This window comes from Sycon ciliatum, chromosome 12 (genome assembly GCF_964019385.1).
Source record: "Sycon ciliatum chromosome 12, ocSycCili1.1, whole genome shotgun sequence".
NCBI lineage: Eukaryota > Metazoa > Porifera > Calcarea > Leucosolenida > Sycettidae > Sycon > Sycon ciliatum.
This window is the reverse complement of record NC_088654.1, coordinates 23,860,161-23,883,758: the sequence shown is the minus strand read 5'-3', so window position 1 is coordinate 23,883,758 and position 23,598 is coordinate 23,860,161. Positions and strand designations below refer to the sequence as shown.

General features: G+C 47.0%; 2 protein-coding genes across 2 annotated transcripts; one reads left to right on the top strand and one right to left on the bottom strand.

Moving 5' to 3' along the window:
* Positions 1 to 488: 488 nt before the first annotated feature.
* Positions 489 to 3,508, bottom strand: LOC135828824 (beta-hexosaminidase subunit beta-like). Its single transcript, XM_065341254.1, has 3 exons — positions 2,346 to 3,508; positions 1,920 to 2,031; positions 489 to 1,644 (listed from the first exon to the last, which is right to left on the bottom strand). Exons 1-3 carry the CDS (start codon positions 3,277 to 3,279, stop codon positions 1,104 to 1,106), a joined length of 1,587 nt encoding a protein of 528 aa, XP_065197326.1. The 5' UTR covers positions 3,280 to 3,508; the 3' UTR covers positions 489 to 1,103.
* Positions 3,509 to 3,696: 188 nt separating this feature from the next.
* LOC135828829 (mucin-2-like) lies at positions 3,697 to 12,845 on the top strand. Its single transcript, XM_065341261.1, has 5 exons — positions 3,697 to 4,595; positions 5,479 to 5,541; positions 6,782 to 6,873; positions 7,672 to 7,730; positions 12,060 to 12,845. Exons 1-5 carry the CDS (start codon positions 3,852 to 3,854, stop codon positions 12,104 to 12,106), a joined length of 1,005 nt encoding a protein of 334 aa, XP_065197333.1. The 5' UTR covers positions 3,697 to 3,851; the 3' UTR covers positions 12,107 to 12,845.
* Positions 12,846 to 23,598: the final 10,753 nt, after the last annotated feature.

Genomic DNA, 23,598 nt, shown 5'->3' with positions numbered 1-23,598 from the left:
TTCGATTGGCCAATCGATCGCTACAAGCAAGTGCAGCAGCGTTACACTTACAGCGGATCAGTTTCGATGTCAACTCCTCACAACTAAACCATAGCTGCTAGTTCTCAGGGCGCCCTAATTTACTTCAACTATTACTAAGGCTAGTTTGTGTGTTTCTGAACATTCAAGCGATGCCAACGCGAATCCCGCGAATTATTATTATTATTACTAAGGCTGCTGCTAGCATGCTGTACAAATGACTAAAACACATACACACACACACACACACACACACACACACACACACACACACACACGCATACACACACGTACACACTCGCTTGTCCTGTTGAGGCACTGCCACAAGCAGAGGGATTGAGAGAAGGAGCATGCTGCCGGATAGCGCCTCAGATGCAGAATCAGACGGAACCGCTCGCACGCACACACACACCACACACACACACACACACAGCTGCATGTACACAGTCATAGTGCTCGCAATGCAGTGCTCGCATGAATCGTGCCCTCTCTCGAATAGACACCCAGCCGGTGAGGCCAGCGACACTCGAACAAAATACAAACGTCTCTCGAGCAGAACCAGTACCGGTATGTGTGCGTTGGTGACGATTACAAAAGGGTGGCCCAATCTTGGCAGTTGCAATGGCAAGTGAGACACAAATTGGTTTAGTACCAAGAAGAATAAAAGCCTCAAGTCAAAAATATTCCATTTGGATAATCGTGACAAGAAAATGTTCTGAACTACTAGAACAACTCTGGTTGCTCTGTTCGTGACACGGGATGGCACATTGTTGTCTTGGTTACATTATTACGATTATTGTCTCTATGTCGTTGTCATCTTTTCAACAAGAAACAAATCTCCAAAGTATTGCCTATATGTGACAAGACTGACTTGCATGATTGGTCTATTGTTGCTACTGTAGGACTGGTGCTTCTGCTTTTTCTCTGCTCTCAGCTGGATTGGCTGGAGGAGTCATAAAATACCGGTATTTTACGACTCCCTGGCTGGAATAGTACGGTTGGACGTGGCATGATGGGGCCACTTGAAGAGACAGTGCAGCTTGCTGGACGCTTGTTTGTTCAACTTAGCGGCACGCGCTCACCGCTCAGGGCCCGCTGGGCGGTGGACGTGGATACGGGACACCACACTGCGTGAGCTCATCGCACTTGCAACCGACTGGACAGCTGTCGATACCGCGCGCCATCAAACGTTCAGTCTGCCGGTGGTATAGCTGCAGGAAGTCTTGTGACTGTGCGTCCAGGCCGGCCTGGAAGTTCCAGAAGGCACCAGCTGCAACGATACCGCGCGGCCAGATCATTGCGGTAACGGACGAGCGGAACACCTTATCCTCGCCACGGCCGTACATCCACCAGGCGACCGGCTTCGTGCCGTTCATGAAACACTGCAGCCGGTAGCAGTAGTTGTCGGACCACATGGAGAACTCGCCGCCGAGAAGCAAGCTGTGCTGCTTGGCTGGCACGCTGGCACCGATGTCCGTCCACAGCTTGTCGTACGTCGTGCTCACATAGTTGACGTAGAAGTGCGGCAGGCTGCTGGCCACGGCCTGGTAGTCGGCCGCCGTGGCCTGCGATGCAGACTCCATCTTCCATGTGTTGATGACGGTGCCGGGGAGAGCTGCCTTGGAGCTGAGCAGGCAAAGCAAGAACAAGACCAACACGAACACAGGAGTAAACGACTACGTTGTGAGTGCAATGCCGATCAAGACTCAACCTGCGCAATCACACCAAAACTATACCTGGTAAAGAGACGAAATCACCGCTCTGCCTGAATAATGAACTCTTTTCACGAAGAGGATGAAATTGAAATCCCGGCTAATAGTTCTCCTTATATGATATCCCCATGGTCAAGGCAAACAGAAAACATCAGAAGAGACAAGAAGAAAAGAAAAAGGGCGACTAACGAGAACAGAATCTCCTCCCAGCCGACCGGTGTCTTGCCGAGGCCAGCAAGATGTTGTTGCAGCTCTTGCTCCATTTTACGGGTCATTACTAGGGGACAAGTGTCAGTTACGCCTGAATAAAACAATGACAAAAAAACCATCGTGAGAAGAATAGATTTCATAAACAACACTTTGGAAACAAAATAACATCATGAGAATTCGCTGCAAAATAACATGACAAGAGGTTAAAAAAAAGTTTTACCAGTAAGAAAAGAAAGAGAGAGAAAGAGAGAGAGAGAGAGAGAGAGAGAGAGAGAGAGAGAGAGAGAGAGAGAGAGAGAGAGAGACACACACACACACACACACACACAGACAGAGACACAGAGAGAGAATATCCAAAGCAAGGCACAGCACGGTACAAAACCGCCGGTAGCAATCACTGCTCACGTGTTTCGTCACAGCCGATGTGGAAGAGCTTGTCGGGAAACAGCGTCGCCATCTCGGAAAGCAGCGCCTTGAGCGTCGCAACGGTACGCCCGTCCAAGTCGTTGTGTAGCTGGACATTGGACTCGCTGCAGAATGTGACGCTCCTGTTAGCCAGCGGCAACAGTCCACGACTGTGGCCAGGGAAGTCAAATTCGGGAACGACACGTATTCCACGATCGGCCGCGTACTCGACGATCTCACGGATCTCGTCCTGTCGGTAGAAGCCATCAGAGTGCGCCGTCAGCTCTGGGAAGACGAGGCTCTCGACGGCAAAGCGGCAGTAGTCAGACAAGTGAAAGTGCAGTACGTTCAGCTTGAAGTAGCTCATGGCATCCAGCATCTCCAGTACCAGCTGTTTGGGAAAGAACCGCCGCCCTGTGTCGATCATGAAGCCGCGATGACGGTACCGGGGGAAATCCCGCACACGCAGCTTCTCCACCATCAGCTTGCCATCGTCGACTACCTGTGACAGGCTCTCCAGTGCGTACATGGCGCCATATATGGTGTCGGCAGTCACGTGACCCTTGCCGCCTTCCACGGAGAGTCGATACGCGTAGGACGTCGCTGCATTTAGGGTTTCATTGTGGTTCGATACGGCCAGATACAGACTATCTAAACCAGTTCCGTTGGCATTAGCTATGCGATCCTGTACGGTGAGGTCCTCCAGCATCGATGGACGAATCCATTGCCTATAGCGAGCAATGGCTTTGTGCAAGCGAGGCGATTGACTATCGGTGGTAATATCAAATCCTTCGTGGATGACACCCGGCCAGCCACTGGAATCCACCTCTGCCGGAAGAGGCCAAATACTCGAGGACGAAGTGGAGGCAATGACTATGTAGGCATTACAACACAGAGCTGCGAGAAACGCAGTCAGGCGTCCTGAAAACGACATTTCACAGCACTGAGCTTTGACTTGTGAAGATCCAATGATAATAATCAATGGGAGCTCAAAACAAAGCCTAACTTCGTCACATGAACAACCTACAATTATTGTAAACGGCAAGTAAAGCCTACAATTTGGGACGCAGATCAAGTCTTCAAGCAAGAACTGTAGATCTGTTCGTCTTCAAAGAAGAGAGCAGAGCCAGGGGACTGTGAAGTCGAGGATATCGATGAAGCAGTGCCAGTAGTTTGATTTTGAAAGCGCAAAATGCAATCAAACACTCAGCCCAGGTCTGGAAAAAAAAGAGGAGGGGTTTCCCCAATGCTGTACAAAGCCATCACATCATTTTTTTGAATGTGCTCCTCGATTTTTTTCCACTCATTCAAACAAAGTTTTCATTTCCCAACAGTTTTTTTGTTTTTGAAATGCCAGTACAGAATATAGAACTTCAGAAGTCGTTGTGACCAGTGGTGACTGTTGCATTGTTGGCCCTTGGCCCTTGGATTATCGTTGTAGTTTGGTTTGGTGTTCTCGTTATCCCATAAGCTTTCAGCGTCAGTTCCCACTCCTATTTTGCAGCAATGGCTGAACGCTGGAGAGATTTGGATGTAACTGCGAGCTCGTTGCTGGACGCTACATCGGTTAGGGATCCGATTCACATGACTCGCAGCCGTGATGTGCTTATTAATGCAGCAATTGGCCGAGGTAAGCCGAGTGGGCCTGGGCCAGTTCAGCCAAATCCAGGAGGGATCTGCTTGCCTCAAGGCTTGGTGGAGCTGGAGCTGCGTGCGCAAGCTGCAGCTGCAGACCTGCGGAACTCGCGCAACGCACGAACGACATCGACGACCACTGCAGATGGTGGCAGCAGCAGCACTACAACCGGTATTCACAGTCGACCGCCACGCACTCCTGGCACAGCAGCTAGTCCAGCTGCACTGATGTCATCAGACAGGATATCACCAGCTGCAGCATCACCAGCAGCGGCAGCCAATGTGAGCAGTCACAGTGCAGGGTCTGAGCCTACTAGCTTATCCCAGTCCAGTGGCCACGCTGCGGCTTCGCCAATCCGGCCGCCAAGTACGGACGATGCGGCAACGGTGTCAGTATCTACCCCTACAGCTCAGCCCAATAGTCCTGGGATGCCGTGTTCCGCCGGGGCCGCTCAGCCTAGTACTACGAGCACAACTGCGTTGGCTACCAGCCCGGCAACTAGCAAGGACACACCGGCCAGCCATGACACAGCACCGGCAACACACACAGTACCTACTCAGAGCTACGATGATACAGGGTCAGCAGAGGCGGCTGCTGTTCCTCAGGAAAGCAAGGTTAGGCGTCCCGACGTGCCGTTTTCAATTTTTCATTGCACAAACTTCAGCGAGCGCACAACCCTTGAGTGTGCAGCTGTGACACACATGCAACTGTACATAATCCACTACATGTGCTTTCACAAGTTATGCAACTTGCCTACAGCACCCCCCTTGGCCATGCAATCAAAACCTACTACGGTGGTCCCTTTATATAAATCCGGCACCATTTGTGCTGCTGAAATTCTGCTGGATTAGGGAGGGTCACGCTGGATTAGAAAACCTGATTTACTGCGGCAATGTGCATGAAAAGGACATTTTTGGTATTACTGAAAATTACGCTGGTTTATAGAGGGTGTTGGTTTGTGCAGTGCTGGATTAAAGAGGGACAACTGTATCTCAAGTTTTAGCACGCCGGCTTTTCTCTTTGGGTTGATTCGCTCGAGTCGCTGAAACATCAATCCATTCTAGCTGTCAAGTCAATCTATTTTTCGTTGAGCGGGGTGGGTGGGGGCGGTTATATATTTTTTCGTTTCATGAAAATTATAGATGATGCCGGACGGCCCCTAAACATGCATTCTGTTCGCAAGCTGGATGGTGGCGTAAGATGTTAGGTCTTGCACACTTCACGGTGTGTGCATGAAGGCAACACAGCACGGTGTGTGCATGAAGGCAACACAGCTCGCCCATGGACAAGAGACTGAAGTCAAACCTGTCATGACGACCACTTGAGTAAAGCTACTACAAACTTCTACCTACCTGTGATTGTGATTTCCTTTCTCTTGCTGGCTCACTGAGGGAGTTTATGCTCCGCTCGTCCTTTGTTCACCGAGGGAGTTGATGCCCCGTTTGTCCTTTGTCTTGCTTCTCACTGCGTAGACTGGTGTGTGATTGTTCACTGCAGACGATGGAAGTGGACGTGAACACGCTACGCATTGCTCATATACACCGGGATTGTGACATTACGGTGAGAGTGACAGTGAACTGCTGCTCGATGAAAGCTAAGCCCGTTGAGCACAGGTCTGGAGCTGTACAGTACGTGTCACGTACCGTATTTCCCCTATTAAGTCACACCTTTTTTACACTCAAATTCAAGGGTAAAAAAGGGCATGCGACTTACTATCGAGCATGACTTACTACTGAAGTGAATATATCAAAACACCATGGCTCAAACCTGAAATGGGAGTGCGACTTATAATTGGGGAAATATGGTACTTGGCTATTGCAATCAGATTTCTTTGAACAGCCCTGTGCATTTCTCAATATACGCATACTTGGGCCGTGATGCCGTGACCTCAGGTCGGCAGGGCCATCAATGCCCCACCATCACTGCTGCGTCTCGGTGCAGCGCCTTCTCAGTAGTTGTTATTTTGGTCCTAGTCTCCGTAACATTCTCTTGCATTTTTCTTTCGAGCTGGGTATGTGAACACAGTAAAAAATAATAATAATAAATACTCCACTGCTGCCGTCCAGTATAACAACCGTACATGCTGACAATGCTGTCCAAGCGGAGTCTCTGGGCTACACTGGTCTACACTAATCACTGAGAAGAAATTACAAAAAAAGAATACGAATCCGACTTTTCTGCTTCCACAAGAACTGCTTCAAGCATACTCACGATGCAGGCTGTGAATATACGGGACTGAGAACTCTCACTAAGCCCCTGGTCTATCACCTCTCTGCTCTATTTTACCAAGAATACATGATAACCAGAGTGTGCAGCTCGGATGGGTTGCATTTTAGTGATGTTATGCGTACAGGCAGGGTTCAAGCAGGTCTCTTTCTGCACAACTGCAGCTCAGTTGTACGCACTACGCCACTTCCCGCCTCAGGTCTGCACCAAACATGATGTAATCACGGAATTCCGCCTTGACAGACACCCATAGTAGTAAAAAGCCCCAAGCTGCACACTCTGGGTTTCTCGTACTCTTGATTTTACCCATTGCTCTTGATCAATGCCTTTTTTCCTGTATTCCACCTGATGAGAAGGCATCAAAAGCACTTGGAAATTTCCGAAAATATTGCTTGTGAGGAGCCTGAAGTTTGTTCTTTTCTGTGCCACTATGGGTCGTCCACACTTTGAAACAGTCTTTGTGTTCATGTGTGTGTGTGTGTGTGTGTGTGTGTGTGTGTGTGTGTGTGTGTGTGTGTGTGTGTGTGTGCGCGCGTTTGGGTGCATGGGTGCGCGTGTTGACCCTTCTGCACAGGGACTCATCGAGGAGTTTGCAAATTTTGGTGGTGTTTCGCAGTACCAGTGTTTGCAAGCTAGTCCGACGGATGACAAAGTTCTGCTTGTCAGGTGAGGAGGTTGCAGCCTGTTCGGCACTTACACCTCACCTAACTGCGGGCATTCACCTTCTGCTAGATTTACTCTGCCACAAATTGTCTTAGTCGAATTGCTGCAGAATCTTTCTAACACGGTAAAAGTTCAGACCTTTGGTCAACCGAGTGGGGCCGTTCACACCCGTGGTCGGCTTTCCCGTGGCCGCATGTTTGGCCATGAATTTGTGGCGGGGGAATTGGAAAAATATCTGTATTGGATTTTTGTAGTACAGTGCTGGCAACTGAAATCCGACCCCTTACTGGCCTTAGCAATGCATTCACATTCTAGCGGTCTCAATTTCGTAGTTTTAGTATCCCGTGTTGGGTCTTTGCGATGTGAGCGCACCGCTCAGGAGTCGGATTTCAGTTACCAGCACTGTACATTCTGTACTATGTTTTGCATCCACGGGATTTTCCCTTGACAAACGCCCTGAGGCCCACGGCCACGGCTTTGCCAATTTTTCCCGAAAGGTTCTTCCTTTCCCCCAGTACCATGGTTTCCATAACAACTTCCCACAGCCGAGGTTTTACCCGTGTGTGCGTGTGTGTGTGTGTGTGTGTGTGTGTGAATCCCCTATAAAACATGTCATCCCTTGCAGTAGATCTGCTTTTCTGATGCCCTGCCGAGTGTCGTTATACGCAAAATTGACTGTATGTTTAATTTGTTGTTGTTGCTGTTGTTGTTGTTGTTTTTGCTGCTGCTGCTGCTGCTGCTGCTGCTGATGTTGTTGTTGTTCTCGGCACTGTTGTCTACATACTCATTGTCTGCATGTAGAATGGGGGATGAGCAGATGTGTGAGTGGATCATCTCCAGTTACGACGGCACTGAAGAATGTAAGTGCATGTGGTGTGCATCATACTGGTAACACAGTGAATGCGTTCGATTACGCACTTGAATCGATTCATGAATGGAATCTCGCAGTTCGATTTCATGTCATGAGCCCTGGAATCGATTCGGAATCCATTCTTCACCCTATTCACATGGGGTGATGTGAATATCACATGAGGTGATGTGAATAGCGCGAATCGATTCATGAATGGATTCATGAATTGATTCGCGGGCATAATCGACCGCACTCAGTGGATTAAAAATCCAAAACATGGGGTGTGGGTGCGGGCACAATAACCATGTTCAAGTAGTATTGTTTGCGGGCCATATGCCCCCGTACGACCTGTTTACGGGGATCCGCTCAGCTTCATGCTAGCCCCTGACAATCAGCAGTCCAGCATTGTTTGTGCTGTCATCTGATCAGCAAGATGCAGACACTCTCCTTTGCTGAATGTACTGTGAAGGAGGAAGGAGAAAATGGTCAGCAGCAATGTCCAGCCTGTTTAGCAATAGTGAGGTTCTGCCACACGGTAAAACGTGCCAAAGTACGTATGAAAACCTCGCCGCGGTACGGGATCAAGTTTCATACGGATTTTGTCATACCGTTTTCCGTGTGAAGCGCGCTTCACACGGACTGGACTCCGTGTGAAAACTGAGCGTACAGAGTACATGTGGCGGGGTGTTCGTGCATGCTACGAGCATGCTACGTACAGCAGAACCGGTGCAATGTACGAAAAATCCGTGTCAAACTTCACTGCAGTTGACACGGTGTTTGGTCGTAGTTCCGTGTGGCAGAACCTCTCTAATACCGCAATGGGGCGTATGCATCCATTTCCCACCATTAGGTTTTCCGGGGCAAGTCTACTACAAACGTACACACTGTGATACCAGCTCTGCATAAAAGGTCATGCACTTTGTGAGGTCATACTCATAAATGTACTATAACGGGTTGTACCTGCCAAGTATGGGGTAACTTGCCCTGCAAAAAGGTGACGGGCATTTTAGATGTGCATCTCCCATTCCACCTCCAGCACATGCGCTCTCTGGCCGACCTTATCACACCAGCAACATGACCAGAGAACGCATGTGCTGGAGGTGGACTTGCTCATTAAAGGCAGGAGAGAGAAAGATACAGCAGCAGCGGCAACAACCTGACACCTGGTGTCTAAACCGGGATGCAGGATGATCCCAGCCTAGCACCTGCAGCTACCTACAGCAGGGAGATCACAAAGCACAAACAATACTCCCGAAACCTCACGTAAAGGCAGTACGTGTGGCAGAAACTCTTAATTTTTATAAGGTTCGAAATCGGAAAAAAAGCTGTGGAGGAGCTCCAAACTCTCTATTCACCGATCGCGTACCGGTCTTGAACTATCTCCGTTCGTTGTTTTGTGCGTCACCTTCCACGATCCAGTAGATCTACACGTTGCTGTGTCTGCTAGTGCTAGATTTCCAACATGTGGCAGCCCGTGCTGATTCAGCCCCACAACCACTGCCGACTGCTCGTTTCCTCAGCGTTGCCTACATCAGAGATGTCCATTTTTCATCTGCAGACGGACCTGAGCACTTCACAAGGCCACTTCGTCGCGAGCAAACACAACCAGATGCGAGAATCTGCACGAAGTTTCGCTCTGCAAAACGTCTCTAATGTCAAAGTGTGCAACAGTCAGCACCGGGGAATACTAAAAAAACGTTTTTTTTGTACTCACTGGTCACCACAGCCGTACTTACGCTTATTGCTGGCGCATGGCGTTCAGCAACTAAGGCTGCGTTTACACGACAACGCACGGCCAGTTTTCCGTTTTCAGTCCCGCATTTCTTCTTTCGTTTTCGTACGTTTACACGATCAAAGCCGATCCGAAGTGGTCTCCGTTTGTATCGTTTTCAAGCGTCTACACGAGAGCAAAGAATCCGCCAAAGTTTGTCATGTGCCAAGTGTTGCCGTGGAAGCACCAATCACACTCAAGTAATGTTTGAAAACAGGCACACGACAACACAAGTCACATGACGAAAATTGTAAAAACATTTTTTTGGATTGTCGAATCCGTGTAAACGGCCGAAAACGAAACAAACGTGACGGAAAACAAGGCCAGCACACCGTTTCGACTGTTTACACACCCAAATTTATCCGGCACAACATTTCCGTTTTCAAATTCTTCCACCTTGGCCAGCGTTTTGGTTTTCTTCCGTTTTGGTGTACAACTTTTACGTTTTGCTCCGCGTACCGTGTAAATGAACCATGGATCCGAAAGGATTTCGTTGCGTTTTCGCCCCCAGCGTTGTCGTGTAAACGCAGCCTAAGAAACTTCACTTCTTAACTCCAAACTCCAAAAACGGTATTTTAACTGCGATTCAAATTCAAATTTACATTACACCAAATTTTCGGGCCTGGCCCATCATCAGAGTAATGAATGACAACATATCCATTGCATAGGTAAAGTAAATTTGAATTTGAATCGCAGTGAAGAGACTGTTTTTGGAGTTTGGAGTTGAGAAGTGAAGTTTCCTAATAGATGATACGCCAAATAATGTGCAACTAGACTTGGGAGGGCATTGCAGAGTAGTTACTTACAAAGTTCAAAGTTGTAAGTAGTATGTGTCGGGCGGGTTTCCGAGTAGGCACATGCCCCAGCCCAAATGGGGTACTATTGATAGTACCCCATTTTTGGGGTGAAAAACCGGGTGCCCGGTTTTTACGTAAAAAATGATTTTTCGGGTATTGGATCGGGGGGTATGCTCTAATTGATTCTGGAGTATGATGGATTATTGAGAAACACTGAATGAAAACTCATAGATTTGCGTGATTTTGAACTCTATATTCAAATTTTCGGCTCACTTTTTTCGTGCCGACTTGCACACGAATCCGCGTGACTCTTGTGGCCACGGCACGGAGTTTAACAGCCTTGGTGCTATGACATACACTCGCGTCATCGACTCTATACACTTCTTTGCGATTCACATCATCAATCAATTTCATGATATCACTTGCATCCGAATATGTGGCATCTGCGAAGATATCAACCATATCCTGTGAACATTCATCGTCGCGCAATTCGTTGAGCTTATAGAAAGAGTGCCTTCCATCAACCCATCTTCGGACTATCACACCATCATCTGCGTCGCTTACAGTGCCGAAGTCCTCGACACCACGGATGATGATCTTCGGAAGGTGCTGCTTCTGATCTTTCACCTTGAACACCAGTCCGGTGACTCTACAAATATACTCGGCTGCAGCGAGTGGCGTCATGTTGAACCTTCTGGGGTGCCGTATCATTGGATTGAGGTCCATAGCTGTCTTCCGCGCACTGAGGTGGCGGACGGTGAATTCCTCACTATCGCAAGAAAATTTATAAAATTTCTCTGCTCTATACGATTCACTAGTTGACCACTTCATCTTAACTTCTTCACATGGCGAAAGAGTCGACAGTAATGAAACACCAGGTCTTATAGAGACTACTTCGCATCAAGATCAAAGGTCACGCCACGGGGAGGTGACGGCCTTGGAGAACACGGTGTGTCTCGAAAGTGGGAAGACGCTCCAGTCATGGTGTGTCTTTTTTTTATTCGGGTTTGGAATCTTTCAACTGCGACATCGGATTGAGATGTGAATCCCTTTCTTCCATTGAAAGGTCGATGTGATGGAGAATTTTTCTAGCTTTCCACTCATATAATTCTTTCTGTCACAGTACTTAGTTTTCATATATTTTCAGTGGTGGAAATACGTAAAGCACACGGACCCTGGATGCACACATCATGGAGTGTGCATTGACGTCACAGTGGATTGTAGGATACACAATGGACCACACAAACACACAAACACACACACACACACACACACACACACACACACACACAAACACACACACACACACATCACATACACTGTGCAATGACATCACATACACTGTGCAATGACATCACACACACTGTGCAATGACATCACATACACTGTGCAATGACATCACAGTGAACTGCACGATCGGTGGATGCTTTGTATGTAGAATGGAATTCCGGGAATTGGACTTCTCCGTTCCTGATTGGTCAATTCTTTCGTTTTTCAGATCAAGCTTCCTGATTGGGTAATTCTTTAGGGTGTGAATTGATTTGATTGGATGACATACTATTTCCGAAATTGGACTATTCCATTGAGAAGTGAAATAAAAGGCCCAGCACTGTAAACGCTCACCTATTTTGTCTATCGTACAGACTTTCAACCCGGGCTGAAATTTCTCATGTTAACACAGCCTATGTGTGTGTGTGCATGTGTGTGTGTGTGGGGGGGGGGGGGTACATGTGTGTACATGTGTGTACGTGTGCACTTGTTGTTTTTACAGTTTCTGGTCGCCAGCGCATATCTGTGGACTACGCTATACCCAGATGACATTCGACGATACTACTAACTTAGTTCGCACTGAATCTCTCAAGATCTGCTCTGATCACGAAATCATGGTAACAAATGGACGCTCGGGGGATTTCCCTTCCAGTCAAGAAGAGCCATTGCAGGGTTTACCTACTACATTGTAGTCGGGGAGGCGCTGTCGTTTGTCCTGTTGTGCTGCTGACCTTGTCTCGGCATATAGTCTTGTACAGTGTATCTTGTCTGGTGCCTCACGGAGTGCGGGACAACAATGCAAGCGACATCTGAGGAATCGGAATGATTTTCACATCGTTTTCGTGCCGCTGCCATACGCGTGTGTGTGTGTGTGTGTGTGTGTGTGTGTGTGTGTGCACGTGTGTGTGTGTGTGTGCGTGTGTCTTTGTGGCTCTGCATTTATGTCCAGTCCTGACTTTCTCTGCGATCTCTGTGTCTTATCAAGTTTTCGTTGACTCCAATTATTTTTTTATACAAGAACTTTTTTATCAGTTGCCTGCCTGTCCTGGTTTATATTCAATATGCCTGCCTGTCCTGGTTTATATTCAATATGGTCAATCTTCTGTTTTATACGCAGCATACAGTGAGCTTTTTACGTGAATTTTATTTTATTTTTTATGTTTTAAAGTTTTTTTGTCTTGCTAATTTTAGTGTCTGGTATACTCTGCAAGGCTGCGCCGCCATGTCCTGTCCGACAAGGGAACTTATCTGCTCCCTGAAAACTGAGAAGACGTATGTCTGTTCTCTATGTGTGGCGTGTCTCGGCTTTGCTGCAGTGAGTTTAGGAAACAGAAGTTGACGGTGTGACTGATTGTGGGTAGCTTTAAGTTACTGTTGTGTGTGTGTGTGTGTGTGTGTGTGTGTGTGTGTGTGTGTGTGTGTGTGTGTGTGTGTGTGAGTGTGTGTGTGTGTGTGAGATTGTGTGTGTGTGTGTGTGAGTTTGTGTGTGTGTGTGTGTGTGTGTGCGTGCGCACGTATTCATTGCATTTGGGATTTTGGTCAAGTGGTGAGCTAAGTGTCTACGCACAGTCCTGAAATCTTGTCTTACCGTATGTCCGCACCTTTAAAGCCATGGCGGTATATTCAATTATAAAGCCAGCCTCAGTTATAACTTATAAAACCATGGCTTCAAACTCCCAGCCCAGCAGAAAGGGTGAACAAATGGATGTAGATTGAAATTTCAGTGTGTACTTTGACTTCTACAGCATGGCGTAGTGTCTAAAATAGCTAGGAAAGCAGTGGTGTTTCGAATATAAGGCCATGGCTTTAAAGGCGCTGACACACAGTATGCTTCATCGGTGTTTGGAGCACTCTTGGCTAGTCTTGCTTTGGTCACTATCGTATACATGTGGTGGTGTAGTGGTGATCACGGTGTTGGTGGCGGTGTCGGTGGTGATGGTGGTTGTGATGGTGGTCGAGCTGTTGGTGCTGGTGGACCATGGCGACCACTTTTCCTTGTCACGGACGCATTCACATTCAAAACACCTCGGATAAGGCGAGCACTCGCTCAACGCGACCGACGACCACCCACTCGCGACCGCGTTGCACAGTGCTAGTCATGTAAATGTACGCATTGCATGGTGCGCAGGGGCGTAGCACCCGCTACGACTGGTACGACCATGGCCGTACCACTTTTCGAAAAGTGTGGTCCGTCCGGAATGTGCAAAACGGTAATAAAAAAAATCAGGATCCATCGATATGCATATGCGCATCAGACTTTGACCTTTTTCTAGACTCGCACTCGTCGTAGATCTGTTATGCATCTGCAGTCGTACTGAGTACTGTAATACCAAGAGTACATAACCCCCCCCCCCCCCCCCGGGGGGTTATGTACTCTTGGTAATACTCGACTGCACAGTATAGTACACTGCACTGCGCCAGAAGTGTGCCAGATTTTCCCAGAAAGCAGGATTTTGTGTCTTTTTTACAAAATTTTCCTGGGGGAGGTCCGCCGGACCCCCCTCCAACACGGCCTTCGGCCGCACCCACCTTCGGTCGTATCACTTCCAAAACCCCTCCTGCGCCCCTGGTGCACCAGCAAGAGTACATAACCATAATGATAACCCCCCTTTGGTATTATGTACTCTTGGCACCAGGCATGGTAGATCTACACATCACAGACGTATTACAGTTAGATGGGACTTTGCTCTGGGCATGGAAAGTCTGTCGTTATTCGCGAATTGTCGTTATATCCGCAGTCGTTATTAGCGAAGCTGACTGGAGTGCAGTACATGTAACAGTCGTTACCATGGTTACATCACGTGTCAAGACTATTTTTACGGTATGTAGTACTAGAATCCATACATCCTGTACACACACCTTGTACACACTCTCTCTAACGGTCTCTAGGCTACACTGCAATTGATATACATTAGATCAAATTTTCGGGCAAGGCCCATCATCAGGAATAAGTCTACTGTAGACAAAACAGGGCTTTATATAATTATATATGACAAGTACTAGTGGCCAAAGGTGTGATGGTATAGCGTAAAATGTTGCAATACCACAGGAAGCGAGATTATTATTCTGTGTGATATGTATGAAGTGAAAATATAGTGCAGTGATAGTGCAGGATTACTAATGTGATTACAAAGCAGAAAAATACACACTTCTAGCAACACACACACACACACACACACACACACACACACACACACACACACACACACACACACACACACACACACCACACACGCACACACCTGGTCCTGGTCCTGGTATACACTGCCATGTAGGTCACGTGTTTCTCGTTGAGCGAGACGGAGACGAGAGGAGACATGAGCGTTGGTGACGGGATAAGTCGTTTCGCCTTTTGAAAACGCCTCCGGCAATTCTGACATTGCAATTGGAACTTGTCCCTTTCATCAGCAGTTGGGCGCCTGGTGGATCGGTTGCAGTTGTGGATAGCAAAGCCCCGGATCGACTTACAGCAGCGTTCACAAATGGGACAGTGAGCGGTACAGCACGGTTTCCGAATACATAGGCGTACAGGTGAAGAGCTTGTGGCATTGGCAACATTCGGGGCAGAATTGGACTGGACACAGCGATGGACTGCAATGCCACCCGCACTCCGAAACCATCGGTGACACTGGGAGCACTGGCGGCTGTTGGCTTGCTGCTGGACTGGTTTACGCACACACACACACACACACACACACGCACACACACACACACACACCACACACGCACACACACGCACACACACACACACACACACACACACATACACAGTGCACAAATTCTTGCACAAATTATGACAGATATATTTACACATCACCCAACAGTCGCCAACCATTGTCACTGTTCACTGCCGGCTTCCTCTTCCTCATGAATAGTGCCTCCATGATTCTGCGGTCAACGTAAGACCGTTGCTTGCTGGCGAGAACTTGTAGATGGGAAAATGGCGAGAACTGCGGTGACGATGGGAAGGTGTGCTGCTTTTGTCGATAATGGTCTCCCCATGGCTTTCCCAATGTCGCGTTCTTGGCTTGTCTGTAGTGCTCCTCAGTCCTCTTGCGTGTTGTCCTTTCTGTTTCCCCGACGTATTCTTCTTGACAGATGGTACATTTCATAGAGTACACCACATCTTGGGACATACAAACATTACGCTTCAGACCACCATCGCATGCACGACATTCAGCCGGCCGACCCCGCCCCCTCTTCTCCCTCTGCCGCTGTACCGTCCTGGGGCATTGTGGCTTGCTGAATGACGACGAGACCAACATATCCTTTAGTGAGCGACCGGACGTAAAGACCACACGCACATCTCTATCAAACGACCTGACCACTTGACGAACCCTCCTTGCAAGCTGGTCATTTACGTACGGTACCTTGACAAGTGACGTGTACTGTCGTTTCCCCTTCCGATGTGGTGTCTGCTGGCTCTCCAAACCTTGAGAGCCATGTAGTACTAGTAGAATATATCAGCTTAGAGAGCGTGTGTGGGCAGGCGTGTGTTTACCGCCATATTGCCAGGTGTGTCTTTACCACCATATTTATCAACCATAAGTAGAATAAGTAGTAGAATTGAGTACATGTAGTAGAATTTATTATTTTGATAGGGAAGGCCCTACAGACGTTGCCCTCTTGTTACACTTACAGGGAACCCTAAGTGCTCTTTACAATGTACAGGAAAACCTGTCAAGGCGACCACTCGGATAAGGCGACCACCTGTCCTAAAAGGCCACTAAAACCAGGGCCAAGGGATGCTATTTCCAGTCCGGCAATGACCCTGGATAAGGAGACCACCTGGTAACAGAGACCACGTTTTGAAAGTCCCTTGAGCAGTGGTCGTCTTAGACAGGTTTTACTGTACATGATTGTACTATCCGGTATACTGGCGGTAGAGCTAGCTGAGTACAACTTATATTTTCCTGTCTGACTACACAACAGTCAGTACTCGCACACGTACCGGTACTTCGTGAATCGTGTCGTGGCGGCTGAGTATGAACTATGATGCTTCATCGTCGACCCTAGACTAGGCCTTTCCGGATTATGTGTTTGCATATTTTTGCATTTTGGGGGTCAAAATGCATTTTGTCCATTTTGACCCACTTTGGGCCAGGGAGTCGTAAAATACCGGTATTTTACGACTCCCTGCAAGCGATAGGTACTTCACGACAGGGAGTAGTACAATACCAGGTATAGGGCTTGAAAGTGATGACGTCAAAACGGCCAGGGAGTAGTAAGTTGACATCAGATTTCTATTTTTGGATCCACTAAGGTGTGACTTTGCTATTGCCTAAGTATGTGGGTGCATAGCAACCCACTCATGTCGCATGCAGGTGTGACTTTTATTTCGCCACCAGTTGTAACCCCGCCCCCAGTAGCCAAATCAGTCAGTTTCACTGGCTACATCACCATGCTGTGGGTAAGACCAAGAGTACATTATAGCAATAGGGCTTGAAAGTGATGACGTCAAAACGGCCAGGGAGTAGTAAGTTGACATCAGATTTCTATTTTTGGATCCACTAAGGTGTGACTTTGCTATTGCCTAAGTATGTGGGTGCATAGCAACCCACTCATGTCGCATGCAGGTGTGACTTTTATTTCGCCACCAGTTGTAACCCCGCCCCCAGTAGCCAAATCAGTCAGTTTCACTGGTTACATCACCTTGCTGAGAGTAAGACGGCTTGAAATGTGCTTGGATCCATACAAAAACTGGATCCAAGTGGATCCAATTTTTGAATTTTTGAAATTGTTGCTATGCTGTGACGTAGCACTTTCAAGCCCTATAAAAACTGCTTTATGGCAGTTTTCTAAAAAAAGTTATTGTGTTCTAGTCCATGGACCCCGTCTAAAAAGTAAGAAATTAACGAAATGTGATAGCCGAAAATTAAAATTTCACACAAAACCTCACAATAATCACGACACTTGAAGATCCTATAGTACGGCACTTGTTTATTCCGACACTTGTACTTGTACAAGTACATGGACTGCGCCAACATGCTTGCATGTGAAAGAGGACCACGAGGGGAAAAGGTCGTCTCGCATCCTGTGTGTGATTATTGTGAGGTTTTGTGTGAAATTTTAATTTTCGGCTATCACATTTCGTTAATTTCTTACTTTTTAGACGGGGTCCATGGACTAGAACACAATAACTTTTTTTAGAAAACTGCCATAAAGCAGTTTTTATTGCTATAATTTCTTTTGTTTTTTTGGCTCAAGGATATTATTATTATTATTATTTTATTTATTTTACTAGGGTGTTTCCCACAGACCTATGGTCTTCTTACGGGAGCCCCTATGTACTACATGTACGTGTATCATATCAAATTCAATACCGTATTATACGCATTGATGTGCAAGCCTTTTCTTGCGGAAAATGGAACTAGTCTTGCGTATGATGACAGATGTACACTGTATTCAGGTTCTTCTGCCGGGGAATCATATGGGTAGTGCAGTGGCGGTGATAATAATAATAATAATAATAATTAAAAAATTCGACGAGGAGACAATAATTTTAATATGGCAATAAGTAGGACGAGCTGAAGCGACATGTGGACTACTTTATTAACAATGTAAGCGATGGAGACGATGCAAGAAACAACCTAAAGGGTAAGGAAAAATACATGTAAGAAGAAAAAGGGCAATGGAAAAAAAAGATGATTCGAACAAGTTTTCGTACAACACTCTTCAGGAATCACCGTTGTACTAAAGAACAAAATGAGAACAAAGGAAATAATATAGCAATCAAGGTAGGGTGACACGATACAATGACAGCACTAGAATATCGAGGTGCGATTTCTCACAAAAGTGTGCAGAAAACAAGGGTATACAAGTAAGAACTAAGCGTGACAAGTGTGTATCAGCAACAAAAAACAAAAACAAAAAAAGTGAGAACGAATGATAATAATAACAATAATAAACAAGAAGGTGACAAAACACATTTAGGCACAAGTGGCAACAACGTTGCCACACTACACAACAGAACATTATTTGAACAATTTTAGGGTAATAACACTATCTTTCTGGACACACAAATTCGGCTTATGAATGCGCTGACAAACAGCTTCCAAAACTTGTAACTGCAAAAGATAACCATGACGAGCACGGCACAAAACAGAAAAACAGGAATCAGAATAAGTACGACAACAGTCAGTACTAGAAACCAAATGATTGTATACTGAAGACTTGTTATTACGAGACGGACGCACACAATCTCGACTCACGCGCACACCCTCACACTCCCTCTCACCCTCACTCAGCTCACCTTCTCCCTCACTGTCCGAATCAGAACCTGCTCCGTCATCCACCGCGGTTTGACTCTCCTCCTCACTTGCATCGTCCTGCGTCTCACCTTCACCACCCACGCCAACCCTGAATGCCGTTGCCTTCACGTCAGTCGTCGTCCTTTCCGATTGTTTCCTTTGTATTTTTACCGTGAATTCATAGGTCCGGTTGTAATCTGCTGTAGATCTCCGTGGTCTGTCATTTGCTGCTTTGTTTTGTGGATTAGTTGTTGTTGTTGTTGTTGGATGTGAACCTGGTGTTGTTGTTGGATGTGAAGCTGGTGTTGTTGTTGCCGCCATGGTTGTTGGTCTTTCTGTTGAATCCAGCTCTGGTTCCGGTGGGACAAATCGACCACCACGGGTGCTCCCCACCAACACAGACCTCGAAGGAGGAGGGTCAGGGGGAGGCAGAGGTGCTGTCACCACTCGAGGCACAGCCCCATGCAAAGCACCCAGAGGCACAGACTTAGGCACACCCGAGGGCTGCACCAGTGGCGGTTCCGCACGCACCTCCAAAGAGCTGCCAAGCTCCAGCCCGTCCAACACAGATGTCAGAGGGGGAGCGGCAGACAGCGGCAGGGAACTATCCTGCCGTCTAGGTGATGGGTTTTTCCTAGGCCTCCCGCGTTTGGGCCTCTCAGATTGCGCACTGGGTGGAAGGATGTGAAGTGGAGTGTGTTGTTTGATACGTGCGTTCAGGTGCTGAACAGTCCTACCAACATACCGACTAGCACAATGTCGGCATTCGAAGTTGTAGATAACATGACTGAGGTGGAGGGTTGGTAGGACGTCCTTCCGCACCGTGAACGCACGCATTGTTGTGAAGACTGGCACAAAATGTACTGCGTAATAAGTACGACGGACGATAGACTTGACTGCGTGACACACTTTGATCGATTCCTGCCCCTTCCATGGCAAACATAGATAGACGGGACAGCGAGGTGGACCAATCAGCACCGATTTCGGTTTCTGCTCCATGGACAGAAACTTACGCAACAAGAATTCCGGGTAGCCATTCTTCAAGAAAACAGATCGAAGGAAATCGAGCTCGGCCTGCTGCTTACTGGGCGAACAAATACGTTTCGCACGGTCCACGAGGTTACGAACTAAGTTGACCTTGTATTGAAACGAACAATATGAATCGAAGGCAATGTACTGACCGGTGAACGTAGGCTTACGATACACAGAAGTCAACATTTCACAGCCAGTCTTCTCTACAAGCACGTCTAGAAATGACAACTTACTAGACTGCTCGTGCTCACAAGTAAAGCGGAGGGAAGGATGTAGGTTGTTGAGCACATCGAGAAACAATTCACTGCTCTCAACACTGTCAAAATGCGTGAACGAATCGTCAACAAAACGCACGTAGAACGCGGGCCAAAGCGACTCATCAATCTTGCACTCACAATAACCAACGAATATATTGGCGAGGACGGGACCAAGAGGAGATCCCATCGCCACACCATCTACTTGCTTGTACATCACATCGTTGAACGAAAATTCGACACCAGTTGTAACTGACAGCATCAAAGTGTATCGTAAGCCTACGTTCACCGGTCAGTACATTGCCTTCGATTCATATTGTTCGTTTCAATACAAGGTCAACTTAGTTCGTAACCTCGTGGACCGTGCGAAACGTATTTGTTCGCCCAGTAAGCAGCAGGCCGAGCTCGATTTCCTTCGATCTGTTTTCTTGAAGAATGGCTACCCGGAATTCTTGTTGCGTAAGTTTCTGTCCATGGAGCAGAAACCGAAATCGGTGCTGATTGGTCCACCTCGCTGTCCCGTCTATCTATGTTTGCCATGGAAGGGGCAGGAATCGATCAAAGTGTGTCACGCAGTCAAGTCTATCGTCCGTCGTACTTATTACGCAGTACATTTTGTGCCAGTCTTCACAACAATGCGTGCGTTCACGGTGCGGAAGGACGTCCTACCAACCCTCCACCTCAGTCATGTTATCTACAACTTCGAATGCCGACATTGTGCTAGTCGGTATGTTGGTAGGACTGTTCAGCACCTGAACGCACGTATCAAACAACACACTCCACTTCACATCCTTCCACCCAGTGCGCAATCTGAGAGGCCCAAACGCGGGAGGCCTAGGAAAAACCCATCACCTAGACGGCAGGATAGTTCCCTGCCGCTGTCTGCCGCTCCCCCTCTGACATCTGTGTTGGACGGGCTGGAGCTTGGCAGCTCTTTGGAGGTGCGTGCGGAACCGCCACTGGTGCAGCCCTCGGGTGTGCCTAAGTCTGTGCCTCTGGGTGCTTTGCATGGGGCTGTGCCTCGAGTGGTGACAGCACCTCTGCCTCCCCCTGACCCTCCTCCTTCGAGGTCTGTGTTGGTGGGGAGCACCCGTGGTGGTCGATTTGTCCCACCGGAACCAGAGCTGGATTCAACAGAAAGACCAACAACCATGGCGGCAACAACAACACCAGCTTCACATCCAACAACAACACCAGGTTCACATCCAACAACAACAACAACAACTAATCCACAAAACAAAGCAGCAAATGACAGACCACGGAGATCTACAGCAGATTACAACCGGACCTATGAATTCACGGTAAAAATACAAAGGAAACAATCGGAAAGGACGACGACTGACGTGAAGGCAACGGCATTCAGGGTTGGCGTGGGTGGTGAAGGTGAGACGCAGGACGATGCAAGTGAGGAGGAGAGTCAAACCGCGGTGGATGACGGAGCAGGTTCTGATTCGGACAGTGAGGGAGAAGGTGAGCTGAGTGAGGGTGAGAGGGAGTGTGAGGGTGTGCGCGTGAGTCGAGATTGTGTGCGTCCGTCTCGTAATAACAAGTCTTCAGTATACAATCATTTGGTTTCTAGTACTGACTGTTGTCGTACTTATTCTGATTCCTGTTTTTCTGTTTTGTGCCGTGCTCGTCATGGTTATCTTTTGCAGTTACAAGTTTTGGAAGCTGTTTGTCAGCGCATTCATAAGCCGAATTTGTGTGTCCAGAAAGATAGTGTTATTACCCTAAAATTGTTCAAATAATGTTCTGTTGTGTAGTGTGGCAACGTTGTTGCCACTTGTGCCTAAATGTGTTTTGTCACCTTCTTGTTTATTATTGTTATTATTATCATTCGTTCTCACTTTTTTTGTTTTTGTTTTTTGTTGCTGATACACACTTGTCACGCTTAGTTCTTACTTGTATACCCTTGTTTTCTGCACACTTTTGTGAGAAATCGCACCTCGATATTCTAGTGCTGTCATTGTATCGTGTCACCCTACCTTGATTGCTATATTATTTCCTTTGTTCTCATTTTGTTCTTTAGTACAACGGTGATTCCTGAAGAGTGTTGTACGAAAACTTGTTCGAATCATCTTTTTTTTCCATTGCCCTTTTTCTTCTTACATGTATTTTTCCTTACCCTTTAGGTTGTTTCTTGCATCGTCTCCATCGCTTACATTGTTAATAAAGTAGTCCACATGTCGCTTCAGCTCGTCCTACTTATTGCCATATTAAAATAATAATAATAATAATAATATCTTTATTAGGATGACCCGATACCTTTTTTATACGCAGGTCATTCTGTGGATGTTGCAGAATTTCATGACTCTGTCATAAAATTGTCTTGTCTTTCAGAAAATTCAGATGTCCACACCCTAAATCACATTTACATGAGAATTGTAACCAGGTGCGTGCCGCAGATGTTTTTGTTGATTCTGTGTTTATAATTGTAGTCATGGGTTGTCGTGATAAGGTCATCCGGCATCATATTGTAGTGAAATCGTAATCCTGTTGATGTCGATAACACTTTTGGAAGCAGTTCAATGACTTCAAAGTGTTACAAGTCCACGATTGTCTAAAACAACACAGCAAAGTAGGAACAATAAACATGTATTAAAATGTAAACAAATACATTGCTGAGTCCGACACCTTGTTCCAACAACTACACTGATCCTGAGGATATAAGGGGCAAGGATATATGGTTGGAGGTACTGAGAGATAAACAAGGCACTCCATAATAATAAAATGTTACACGACTTTGGGGGAGTATGAATGATATCCAGTCAAACCCCCTTAGGACGAACATGAAGGGACCGATGGCATTTGCTCTGTGAGTTTGTCTTAACCCTATTTTATAACGAGTGAATACAATTATTTCTCCAATAGAGACACGAATAGATTTCTTCTAAAGCGAAAGATTCTAAGCCAGACCAAACCATTGACTCGTCTTTTATGAAACAAATGAGTCACTGAACCTTTCTTTAGGAACATGACGGCAACTGAAACAACAACAGAGAAAATACGATACATGTACAGCACATTCTTGCAGGTACAACAAACAGATTGCAGATCGTAATTCTTGCTCTACCGGCACGCAACTTTATTTGGGGCAGTGCAATCTCAGCGCTACTCACAAATCAAACAGCCCAGACTCGAGTAAACAAATCCAATCGTACGAGATTTTCACGAGACGAGACTGCACCCAGTAGGGAGGTTCTGCTCTACGTTTTGGGAACGCGACGCAAAGAATCACGCGAACTTTCTTCGCGTTCCCGTAACGTAAAGAAATGCTGTTCTGCTCTACGTTTCACCTAGAGAAGTCACGTGGAATGTGTACTGGGAATTTTCCCTTCCATATTTGGCAGTTTTCTGCATGCAGTTGATCGATACCCAGCAAATTTTCTCTGCGTGTGCCACAACGTAGAGAACCCCATCTCCGCGTAGAAATCTGGAGCCAAAACACGCGAAGCCGTAGACTCTAACCCAGACACCTGCTCTCTACGTGATTTCTCTACGTTTC

Bases quoted from the DNA above. Each gene is read 5' to 3' on its own strand.
- LOC135828824 (XM_065341254.1), bottom strand. From the start codon at position 3,279: ATGTCGTTTTCAGGACGCCTGACTGCGTTTCTCGCAGCTCTGTGTTGT. The intron at 2,032-2,345 runs GTGAGCAGTGAT...TGTTTTATTCAG, and splicing joins CATCGGCTGTGACGAAACAC to GCGTAACTGACACTTGTCCC. The intron at 1,645-1,919 runs GTTAGTCGCCCT...TTGCCTGCTCAG, and splicing joins TGGGAGGAGATTCTGTTCTC to CTCCAAGGCAGCTCTCCCCG.
- LOC135828829 (XM_065341261.1), top strand. From the start codon at position 3,852: ATGGCTGAACGCTGGAGAGATTTGGATGTAACTGCGAGCTCGTTGCTG. The intron at 4,596-5,478 runs GTTAGGCGTCCC...TGTTCACTGCAG, and splicing joins CTGTTCCTCAGGAAAGCAAG to ACGATGGAAGTGGACGTGAA. The intron at 7,731-12,059 runs GTAAGTGCATGT...TTGTTTTTACAG, and splicing joins TTACGACGGCACTGAAGAAT to TTTCTGGTCGCCAGCGCATA.